Source organism: Periplaneta americana, chromosome 6 (assembly GCF_040183065.1).
Source record: "Periplaneta americana isolate PAMFEO1 chromosome 6, P.americana_PAMFEO1_priV1, whole genome shotgun sequence".
Lineage (NCBI taxonomy): Eukaryota > Metazoa > Arthropoda > Insecta > Blattodea > Blattidae > Periplaneta > Periplaneta americana.
In genome coordinates, this window is record NC_091122.1 from 100,667,210 (window position 1) to 100,679,713 (window position 12,504).

The 12,504-nt window shown below is 37.3% G+C and overlaps 1 protein-coding gene across 1 annotated transcript in view; it reads right to left on the minus strand.

Moving 5' to 3' along the window:
- Nucleotides 1-9,660, minus strand: part of LOC138702258 (ATP-binding cassette sub-family A member 17-like) — a 31,342-nt gene extending 21,682 nt beyond the window's left edge. The window contains exons 1-2 of the mRNA XM_069829842.1: nt 9,559-9,660; nt 1,095-1,305 (exon numbers count right to left, since the gene is read on the minus strand). Of these exons, the coding sequence (XP_069685943.1) occupies nt 1,095-1,305; nt 9,559-9,660 (313 nt within the window). The remainder of the gene's footprint in view (nt 1-1,094; nt 1,306-9,558) is intronic.
- Nucleotides 9,661-12,504: the final 2,844 nt, after the last annotated feature.

Below are 12,504 nucleotides of genomic sequence, written 5' to 3' on the forward strand. Positions count from 1 at the left end.
TCAATTATTTACACTTGTTATGTAACATATTCTAAATTTATATTTATGTTCTTGTTTTACTATTTAAAATTATTACATTTTCATAGGTATACTTTGTCATGTTATTCAGGGCACTCCGACGGTAATGTTCGTACATTAAATTACTAGTATCATTAATATCACGACCACCACTGACGCTCCAAACTCAGGTCATTATACCCCACAGCTACCACCACTCTTCACGTCAACACTACTGCCTCCATTTCTAGTCAACTACTTCTGCAAGCATCCCTCACTACGCTTACGTTGCCATCACCCCTCATTCGACTACTCATGTCATCACCCCCACTCCATGGTAGTTACTATCATCCCTTAATCCTGCTGTTGCTGCTGTTATCACTCCATATTCTGGGCAGCTAACATCACGCCTTTGCTGTTGCTGTCATCGCTAATTCTGCGGCTGCTGCCATTATCCCTCATCTCTCATTCCGCAGCTGCTGTCATCATCCCTCACCATGAAACTGCTACTATCATCTTTCATTCTGCTGTCACTGCCAACCTCACTCCGCGGTTGCTGCCACCACCTTTCACCCTGTGGCGCCTATCCCTCACTAACTGGTTGCTACAATCATCTCAGCTGCTGTCACCATGAAACAGCTAATATCATCTTTCATTCTGCTGTCACTGCCAACCTCACTCCGCGGTTGCTGCCACCACCTTTCACCCTGTGGCGCCTATCCCTCACTAACTGGTTGCTACAATCATCTCAGCTGCTGTCACCATGAAACAGCTAATATCATCTTTCATTCTGCTGTCACTGCCAACCTCACTCCGCGGTTGCTGCCACCACCTTTCACCCTGTGGCGCCTATCCCTCACTAACTGGTTGCTACAATCATCTCAGCTGCTGTCACCATGAAACAGCGAATATCATCTTTCATTCTGCTATCACTGCCAACCTCACTCTGCGGTTGCTGCCACCACCTTTCACCCTGTGGCGCCTGTCATCACCCTCACTAAGTCACTGCCAACATTACCGCCACCATAACCACCACAACCGTCAGTATTATTCCCACTGCAATTGTTAATAACTTTTATTTCTATGTAGCTACTCACCATATTTCTGTTTGAGAAAAAATGGAGTACCACAGCAGACCAAAGCGCCATTATGCATTATAGCAATCCGGTCCCCTAAAATTTCTGCCTCGTCCATAAAATGTGTAGTAAGCATAATTGTGCGCCCATGTTTCTTATCCAACAAGAGGTTCCATAAGCTTCGACGAGCTGTTGGGTCCAAATTACTTGAGGGTTCATCTAGTATCACCACCTGCACCACAGTACATTTACAAGAATTTAACACTAAATTCAATTAAAGAATGTTCAGTGCAATTTAATTTTGATTCAATCGAGTTTAGGGACGTGACATTGTTAGATACCTACTACAGAAACAAAATAACTCAAGTTTAACATTTTGCCTATTCTTTCATACACCAAAATTGTAGACCATATTGTCATAATTAAAGAAACAGTTGTTTGAATTTTGATATAAATAGTGGTTTTCAGTGTCTTAAACTCAGTAAAGCTGTCTCCAGTTTAACGGATTCTATTCGTATTTTGCTTTATGAGTTAACTGATTTAAGATATTGTGCATATATTTTATCTTTCCACACTCGCGGATGTAGAGCAGAAGCATCATTGCACAACGCACTGTAGACATGCGAGCGTGGAAAGATAATATGTATGCACTGTATGAATATAAAATATAATTTGCTACTCGAATAACGCAAACAAATAGAATAAAATTGGTACTATATAATTTATTCAAAGCAACTGTAAATGATGATGTTTTCATTTTTTACCCATACAGAATAAATGTTGATATGGACAGGACATTAGTTATCCAAACCAACTTGAGTGTGAGGGAAAGATGAAAGTAGACTGGGAAGCTCCCCTCCCTAGATACGTTTCTACTTGCAGCTAGTAAACTAACCATCAGCATAATGTTCTTACTATGAGCAAAGGCGCAAGCATGCATTTGGTTTCACGAGATAACGAATGGCCTATAACATGCATGCACCTAAATATTTTGCTTGATGCACCGTTAGCCGAACGGCTACAGTAACTGGTTATTGGTTGACAATTAGGAAGGAGAAGGTGAATAGTACATTGTGTCACTCTTTAAGATTGACGTATGCGCAAACCAACGGAGTTTACTAAGTTGTTCTCCTATAATAATAATAATAATAATAATAATAATAATAATAATAATAATAATAATAATAATAATAATACTTACTTACAAATGGCTTTTAAGGGACCCGAAGGTTCATTGCCGCCCTCACATAAGCCCGCCATCGGTCCCTATCCTGTGCAAGATTAATCCAGTCTCTATCATCATATCCCACCTCCCTCAAATCCATTTTAATATTATCCTCCCATCTACGTCTCGGCCTCCCTAAAGGTCTTTTTCCCTCCGGTCTCCCAACTAACACTCTATATGCATTTCTGGATTCGCCCATACGTGCTACATGCCCTGCCCATCTCAAACGTCTGGATTTTAAGTTCCTAATTATGTCAGGTGAAGAATACAATGCGTGCAGTTCTGTGTTGTGTAACTTTCTCCATTCTCCTGTAACTTCATCCCGTTTAGCCCCAAATATTTTCCTAAGCACCTTATTTTCAAACACCCTTAACCCATGTTCCTCTCTCAGAGTGAGAGTCCAATTTTCACAACCATACAGAAGAACTGGTAATATAACTGTTTTATAAATTCTAACTTTCAGATTTTTGGACAGCAGACTGGATGATAAGAGCTTCTCAACCGAATAATAACACGCATTTCCCATATTTATTCTGCGTTTAATTTCCTCCCGAGTGTCATTTATATTTGTTACTGTTGCTCCAAGATATTTTAATTTTTCCACCTCTTCGAAGGATAAATCTCCAATTTTTATATTTCCATTTCGTACAATATTCTAGTCACGAGACATAATCATATACTTTGTCTTTTCGGAATTTACTTCCAAACCGATCGCTTTACTTGCTTCAAGTAAAATTTCCGTGTTTTCCCTAATCGTTTGTGTATTTTCTCCTAACATATTCACGTCATCTGCATAGACAAGAAGCTGATGTAACCCGTTCAATTCCAAACCCTGCCTGTTATCCTGAACTTTCCTAATGGCATACTCTAGAGCAAAGTTAAAAAGTAAAGGTGATAGTGCATCTCCCTGCTTTAGCCCGCAGTGAATGGAAAAGCATCAGATAGAAACTGACCTATACGGACTCTGCTGTATGTTTCACTGAGACACATTTTAATTAATCGAACTAGTTTCTTGGGAATACCAAATTCAATAAGAATATCATATAATACTTCCCTCTTAACCGACTCATATGCCTTTTTGAAATCTATGAATAACTGATGTACTGTACCCTTATACTCCCATTTTGTCTCCATTATCTGTCGAATAGAAAAAATTTGATCAATAGTCGATCTATCACGCCGAAAACCGCACTGATGATCCCCAATAATTTCATATAATATTGAATAAGCTGTCGTGGACAGCCGATAAGGGGTGGTCCTCCAGCTTGGGGGTTGGGCGAAGGGCTAACAACCCATCTCCGTAAAAAAACAGCTTGTTACGAATCCCTACAATAATAATAATAATAATAATAATAATAATAATAATAATAATAATAATAATAATAATAATTTGGCAAAGTTCGAATAATTTAAGATGTGACTAAAAATATACTTATATATTAGCAATATTTAAGCTTACAACGAAAACTAACCATTTATTACATTATTTTCTGGCAGTGTACATTAACTTCTTAAATTTATTTCACAGATCACAATTTCCGTTACATAGCATGATTGAACTTAAGTCCAAGAAGATTTGATGACGTTGTAAGACTAATTTAAGTTTAAAAATAAGAGTTTATTTCATAGGTAACATATATATCTATACTGTAGACCAACCGCGGCGAAAATGCGACTCACGAGCACATTGTGGCTCGCAGTGCTTTTCTGTCGCTTCCTACCTACAACCCCCACCCTCTTACTCACTGGAGTCAAACCCCGTTCTATTTGTATTTGTCTAGAACCTGCGAGTGGCGTATCGTCGCAATATCTCTCTCGAAACCATGTACCTCTATAAAAAACGAAAGTTTCAAGTAGGATGGGAGGATGCATTCTTTTGCTTACAATATGATGAAAATATTAAATGTATGATTTGTTCACAAATATTACTAGGAAAACGGTTGTATAACATAAAACGGCATTATACTGCATGTTACTGATGAAACATTAAAAGGTTAAGTGTTATTATTATTATTATTATTATTATTATTATTATTATTATTATCATCATCATCATCATCATCATTATCATCTCTGTACGTCGATTCTTTTACAGCAGATGTACGAATAATGCGGTTAGATTTTCAATTTAAACTCACAGATTTACAATGTGACGTTAAATGAAAGCTAGATGTAAAGACTTGACAGATATTGAACTTTTCAAATCTTTGGAAAAAAATAAATATTTGAAGCTTCGTTCTTTCGCTTGCTCTGTTGAAGCCATGTTGCTGTAACTTACGTTTGTGAAAAATTATTTTCAACAATGAAAATATTAAAAATCAAATTTAGATCACGACTGACAGACACATACATTCGTGATCAACTACGATTGGCAGTAAGTGACATAATTCCTGATTTTGAAACTTTGTCGCAGAGACATTCTGAAGACAGTTAATTTTAGGTTGTGGTAATGTGTCCTATGTTTTCTTGTTCATTTCTTTCTTCGTTACACGTCCTAAACATTAATTTCCCCTTCGGTTGTCCGCCTCCCTCCACAGGTGCTATGCACGTTGCAGCTTACACAGTGGCTCGGCGCACCATGGCCTTTTCGCCACGGCTGCTGTAGACTACATAAAGAATGCGTTTGGAAATGAATAATTGTAATTAAGTGGCACGAATTATTTAACGATATAACCATTATTATATTTATTAATATCATATTTTCCATACTCACTTCACTGTCATAATCGATTCTCCACTGTTGTTACTCTCCCGTAAGCTGGAAGAAATCGTAGCTTGTGCGGCACTGGCTTTACCCTTCTTTCAGCTGTTAGAGCCTGATCGCAAACTCGTGGCACCAACATGCGCGACCTTTTTTCTCAGGCTTCGGAGTGGGGGGAGTTCTGTGTGTGCGGGCGGCTGCTTACTCATAGAGCAGGGATGTCGAACAGCGCTCTCAAACTGTGAAACGATTAATACTGTTTCCTACCGTAGCTGAGCTGAAACGACAGTCAGTTCGCTGTAGCAGTGTTCTGTACGCAGTGTGTTTATCAACTCTGGCGGCTGGTATGGATATGGAACGACGATTCACTAGTGAGTGGACAGATAAATATCTATTTATCTTAAAGGACGAAAAGGCACATTGCTTAATATGTAGAAAAGAACTTGGATACATTAGCCATTATAATATTAAAAGGCATTTTAATTCTACACGTCATGCTGAAGCTTATGGACAGAAAATTTATCCGGTTTCACTCGTGAAAAGGCTGTAGAAGAATTAAAATCAAGATTGAATTCAGAAAACCTTCCATCATCATCGGGTGTTAGTAGAATAAGTTTGGTACGTGCTAGCTACAAAATTTGTGAAATTATTGCAACGGCTTCAAAGCTATTTACTGATGGAGAATTTGTGAAAGGCTGTCTCATAGCTGTTACAAAAGGGATATGGCCGGATTACGTTAATGATTTTAAATCTATATGTTTGTCTCGTAATATTGTTGCAGAGCGCGTATCATAAATGGAGGATAACTTGGAGGAACAACTGATAGCAAGAATGAAAACTTTCACTTATTACTCACTATAGCTCTTGATTAAAGTACCAACCGCAAAGATCCGGCGCAGCTAGCTATAGTATATTCATAAGGAGTGTCGATTCAGGTTTCAATGTTCATAGAGATCTTGTAGATGTCATTTCACTAAAGGATCGAACTCGAGGAGGAGATATTTTTGAATCTGTAACGAAAACTATGAACAAATTTCAAGTCACGCTAAAAGCAATAAATTTTATACATCAAAACAGTTTACGTTTCTGAACTTGAAGTTGCACTGCTACAACACATACACACAAAGTTGATATTCTAAACATGATATTAACAACATTATTATTATTATGATTTACCTATCTCCGTCACTAACGAACAACATTCATGGAATGATCCAGTCAATAAAACTCTATTATTATTATTATTATTATTATTATTATTATTATTATTATTATTATTATTATCATCATCATCATCATCACCATAATTCATCCTCATGTAGGCTACATTCTTTGTTTATCAGAGTTCGTCAAGTGCAAATCTAAACTGAGTTCCTAATCAATTGGTAAGATGTATAAAAGTTATCAAAGTACCAGCCGCCCCAGTTTCACTTTTGTTTACGATCATTCGGCCGGACTGCCTGCTGCCTGTGTTCAACCGTTGCACGGTAAGGGAGGAGTGAAGGCTCTGCAGTTCACAGCTCGAGAGCGCTGTTCGACATCCCTGTCATAGAGCGTACTGTTCAAACACCCCTCCAGCAAGACTCTTGGACGAGTCCATCTAAGTGGATGTCAATTCGTCTTTCGCGTAGGTGCAACGAGTTTGCGATCGGACTCTGCATCCATCCCTCATACCGAGCACGAAGTAAACTGCATGATCTGTGGTGTAAGATCCTGGGCATGCCTGGGCTAGAGCATCGGTCTTCCACGCTGTTAACCCGAGTTCGATTTCTAGTGTATCCAAGTAAAATTTGTGGTCGACAAAGGCGGTGCTTGGTGATAGGTTTTCTCGGGGTACTCCCGTTTCCTCAATCGACATTCCATAATTGATTCATTAATCATAATTATCTTGCGATATTATGTACTGTAGTTCGCCTCCCGTGGTACAGCGAGGGCACTATAGCTTCGGAGCGTTTCCCACTGATAGTGACGCTTGAGTGAATGACCAAATTCAACTAACCGCCATTGGGAAAAAATTGTTCATTGGTAAAATGGAATGAAATCGAAAACGATTTCCAATAAATACTGCTGAAGATAAAATGCTGTAACACGTGGGTAATAAAATTTATTAAAAACAAACTTCTCAAAAATTTTTTTCTCCCCCTCCCCCAGATAAGTCTTAAAGAGATCTTTAATTGAACAAATTTTTCAGTCAACGACTTATCGCATAATATTTAAGTATTTATTCCTTTATATTGGCTGCCGGGTAGCTCAGTTGGTAGAGCAGCTGGCTACGGACTGGAAGGTCCGGGGTTCGATCCCAGGTTGTGACAGGATTTTTTCTCGTTGCCAAACTTTCAGAACGGCCCCGAGGTTCACTCAGCCTCCTATAAAATTGAGTACCGGGTCTTTCCCGGGGGTAAAAGGCGGTAAGAGCGTGGTGCCGACCACACCACCTCATTCTAGTGCCGAGGTCATGGAAAGCATGGGGCTCTACCTCCATGCCCCCCAAGTGCCTTCATGGCATGTTACGGGGATACCTTTTTTTTATTCCTTTATATTACATTTAATAGTTTATGAACATAATACTATAATACTAACACCAGAAAACATATTACAAATTCACCATTTATTTTTGAAAACCACAAAATTATTGCAATAACCCTAATTGAACATATATTATAAACTGAAGCTGTATATCCAATCCAGTGTAGGCCTAAATACAGATCAATTGAGTTCTTCCATTTAGAATAATATGTCACTATTTCACTTAGGGTAAACAAATGTAAACATTACACATTTTAAATAAAATGGGTCACACTGTAAGCGAGCTTTCACTTACATTAACCAATTATGCGGCCACCTTAAAATGTAAGTGAAGACCCGTAATATATTTTGTAAATATTTGTATTCTTATCTAGATTTTAACTCAACTTATTCTTATTTTATTGTTTTATCTATTTTATATAGTAATAATTGTTGCTTGATGTACATGTATTGACAAATTTGAGGTTAAAATATTGCCTATTCATAAAGTTTTATCTAATGATGTCGCTGGGCGACGAAAACGTTCATAAAACATTAAATGTAATATCTATAGGCTACTAATAATAAATCTGTAGCCGAAATTTTTCTGGTAATTTTCGATTTTCCAAAAATAATTGGGCCTAACATATATAATTAACCACCCTGAAACCGAAAATCGCTTTTTTGAAATTTTTGTTTGTATGTCTGTCTGTCTGTCTGTATGTTTGTTACCTTTTCACGCGATAATGGCTGAACGAATTTTCGATGAAAATTGGAATATAAATTAAGTTCGTTGTAACTTAGATTTTAGGCTATATGGCATTCAAAATACATTATTTAAAAGGGGGATTATAAGGGGGCCTGAATTAAATAAATCCAAATATCTCGCTTATTATTGATTTTTGTGAAAAATGTTACATAACAAAAGTTTCTTTACAAATAATGTTCGATAAGTTTTATTCCTTGAAAAATTTTGATAGGACTGATATTTAATGAGATAAATGAGTTTTAAAATTAAGATAACTCCCATCTAAGGCCGTGTAATGAATTAAAAAACAAATGACTTCGTCTATAAGGGGCCTTGGACAGCAACAATCGAAAGCTATGAAAGATAGCCTACAGAGAATGTTTCTGTGTTTGTATGAAGTGATATCGGAAGCTAAATTAACCGATTTGTAAAATTAATTATTATTTCACCATTGGAAAGTGTAGTTTTTCTAGATGGACATAATGCTATAATGTTATTACAGTAACTTCTGATATAATATAATATAATATAATATAATATAATATAATATAATATAATATAATATAATATAATATAATATAATATAATATAATATGTAATATTATATAACATAATTTAAGTTATTTGAAGGGTTCAGAACCATAGTGGGCCAAGAACCATTTACTGAATACGTAGAAAACAAGGATTAAAATTAAGTTATTACCATAATTCAAAGGAAACCTATAACAAGTAAAATAAAATATACACATTAAATCTAAATTATATCAATCTTCATTAAGCTATAGTTGCATGTAATAAAAATTAAGAAACATGTTAAAGTAATTGTCATTGCACCAAATTAGTGTCTCTGGACCAAAATGATCGCATTTTAATTATTTGGATGCAATTTAAATTAAGTATAATATTAAACGATTTATCCTTCTATCAAACACGAATGTTCCCTGGATCAAATATCCTATTTTAATTATGTAATTACTTTATATTTATTTCTAACGGGTGCAGCGGAGCGCACGGGTACGGCTAGTAAAGGAATAAATCCTTAAATATTATGCGATAAGTCATTGACTGAAAAATAAACAATATAATTCTTCAACCAAAGATTTCTCAAAATAAGTCAAATTTATGCAACAATGCAAGAAAGCTCTATACAAACAGTGCTGATCATAATAGTAATTACACAATTAGTTCCGGCGGGATGAAACTCTTACTGAGTGTTTTTGATAGCAAAAATTATTCATTAAACTGTTACACTGAGAATTCGTATTATACCACTTACTCAACTCTCGGACTAGATAAAATGTCATACCTTAGTACCACCACAAAATGCTAGTGCAACTGAAAGTTTCCTCTGCATTCCTGCTGACAGATTCTGGGCTTTAGTTTCCCTCTTGCTTCCCATATCAAGCATTTCGATATAAGTATTTATTTCTTCTTTAAGTTCATTTCCTTTCAGCCCTCTTATCTGGAAATCAAAGGATATATACATAATTTAAATAAGTATTATTTTTCAATATGAGTACGTAGTAGACAAAATAGCCACCTATGGAATAACAAAATACGTTTATAATTACACCTCAGGCATCTAAGATTATAGAAGAACGTTCCTGATTCATTAGATTGTTGTAGCCATTATCATAAGTTGTAATACAGAGTGGGCCATAAATCACGTTACCCCTCCAATTTGTTTATGCCTTAAATAAAGCATGAGTTAACAAATAAAAAAAGCTAAAACAGAAAAACCCATAGATATTCACAACTAACTAACAATCAACGACTCATATACAGGGTGTCCGGGAATGACCTGACGAAAAAGAAGTAACTATATACCTGAAGCTATTACAGTTATTACCTCAATGTTTTCACAGTTAAAAGGAGAAACTCAAAAGTTTTGCTACCTAGCAGCATGTTACGCGCGTGCGCATACCATTGCGCGAGGAGAAAACGAGAAAAAGCTCGTTCTGCGCAGCGTATGTAGTCAATCTTGCTCTGAGAGCTGGGAATGTAAGTTTTACGTGTACCAAGTGAATAGCCGAACAGAAGAGAAAGCTGAATGCGTTTTATGGCAGGCTGAATTGAAGTCAGTCAAGCTTTACAACGTCATTTCCAAACGGACAAGAGCTCACAGTGACAGGTAACACATACCTGCATATGCTTCGAAATTACGCTGTCCCACAACTACCACCAGAAACCGTGTTTCAACAGGACGGAGCCCCCCTACACTATGCTAACCACGTGTGCGATTTCCTCGATGACACGTTCCCTGACCGTTGTATTGGGAGAGGCGGACCTACACCATGGCCACCACGGTCGCCGGACCTGACCCCACTAAATTTCTTTCTGTGGGGTTTTGTGAAAGACAAAGTGTATCGCACTCCTGTGGCCGAATCTACGCAGCAATAGGATTATTCACACCGGAGATGCTTTCGCGTGTGTGGCAGGAAATTTAATATCACCTAGATATAGCCCTGGCCATAAATGACGCTCATATAGAGGTACATTAAAACTTGTGTTTCTCTTTGTAACTGTGAAAACATTACGGCAATAAATGCTATAATTTCAGAGATATAGTTATTTCTTTTCGTCAGGTCTTTCCCGGACACCCTGTACATACACATACCTTATTTATCCAGAATATCTGTGTGCCCACCGTCGTTATCATGTCATAACTGAATACGACATCATTCGACGAGAGGTTTTGTGAAGAACATCTTCTGTTACACTCCTGAATGCTTCTGCCACAGCAAAATTGCAGTTGATTAATTGCAAAGTATTAAAAATATTAAAAACATTAACATATTAAAATATTGCAAGGGTAACGTGACTTATGGGTAGATCCCAAACTTATTTCAAGAAACTTCTTCATAACTGAAATACACAGCTGTCACTTCTGAAATGGATCGTTTTATTTATTTCTAATCTGGAATAACCTCTAGACAAGAAGGATCTTTTCAGAGTTCTACTAAAGTTCAAATATACATGTCTGTTATGGGAACATCCTTGAGATAGAATTTATAAAATTCTATGACAGAATGAAACATGAGTATGATGGCTAGCATGCCCATAGGCAAGAAATTCCAAGTATATTTTTCTTCAACTCTTCTGATTCAGAGGCATTTGTTTTCTGTGTTGTAAATCTATGACTATTATCTTTCTGAAGGAAAATTCTAGGAATTTTGACGAGCACATCAAATAATGTTCTGTTATGTCGTAGATTCATTTGTATAACCATCAATGTGTAAAATACTTTTTTCGGGGCGACTTTGTCCGCACTCCTCAAGAGAGTTCAGTCTTACTTACTTATTTACAAATAACTTTTAAGGAACCCGGAGGTTCATTGCCGCCCTCTCATATACCCGCCATCGGTCCCTATCCTGTGCAAGATTAATCCAGTCTCTACCATCGAATCCCATCTCCCTCAAATCATTTCAATATTATCCTCCCATCTACGTCTCGGCCTCCCCAAAGGTCTTTTTCCCTCCGGCCTTCCAACTAACACTCTATATGCATTTCTGTGTTCGCCCATACGTGCTATATGCCCTGCCCATCTCAAACGTTTGAATATAATATTCCTAATTATGTCAGGTTAAGAATACAATGCGTGCAGTTCTACATTGTGTAACTTTCTGCATTCTCCTGTAACTTCATTCCTCTTAGCCCCAAATATTTTCCTAAACGCCTTATTCTCGAACACAGTAAGAAAGATTCAACACTTCCGAATAAAGCAACTGGGCACCATGTGCTCGCTGTGAAACAGTCGAAAACGTCGCCTTGTTGTCATGATCTCTCATTGGCTAGCTTGAACGGTTGCCATGGTGACGCTTTGAAGCCGCTGAACTGTCAATACTTTTCTAGTTTTGTATAGACAGTAGTTCCGAAACAATATTATATTATGGTGAATATTACGTTGTGTCAAAAGCTTGCTGTTATTTCGGAACTATTCTTTGGGACTAATCCTTTCTTCGAATCGGAACACTCGGAAGAGTTCCAAAAAGGAACGACTTTCCCTAACACTAGGCTATGAAAATCTTGAAATCTGACTCCATACGTTCATGTCTTGAAATTGTGAATGAAATTCCTCCCGTAGGAGACGATGACCATTGAGACGTACTACTTCTATTCAACACTGCAGCTAGCTTCTGCCAAGAGTCGCTACTGCATAACGCCCAGGATGATGTAATGCCCGCTTGCCTTGCACGGGAGCAATGTTGAGCGGCCGTACCCACTTTCGGCCGAGTTCATGATCACTAGACAG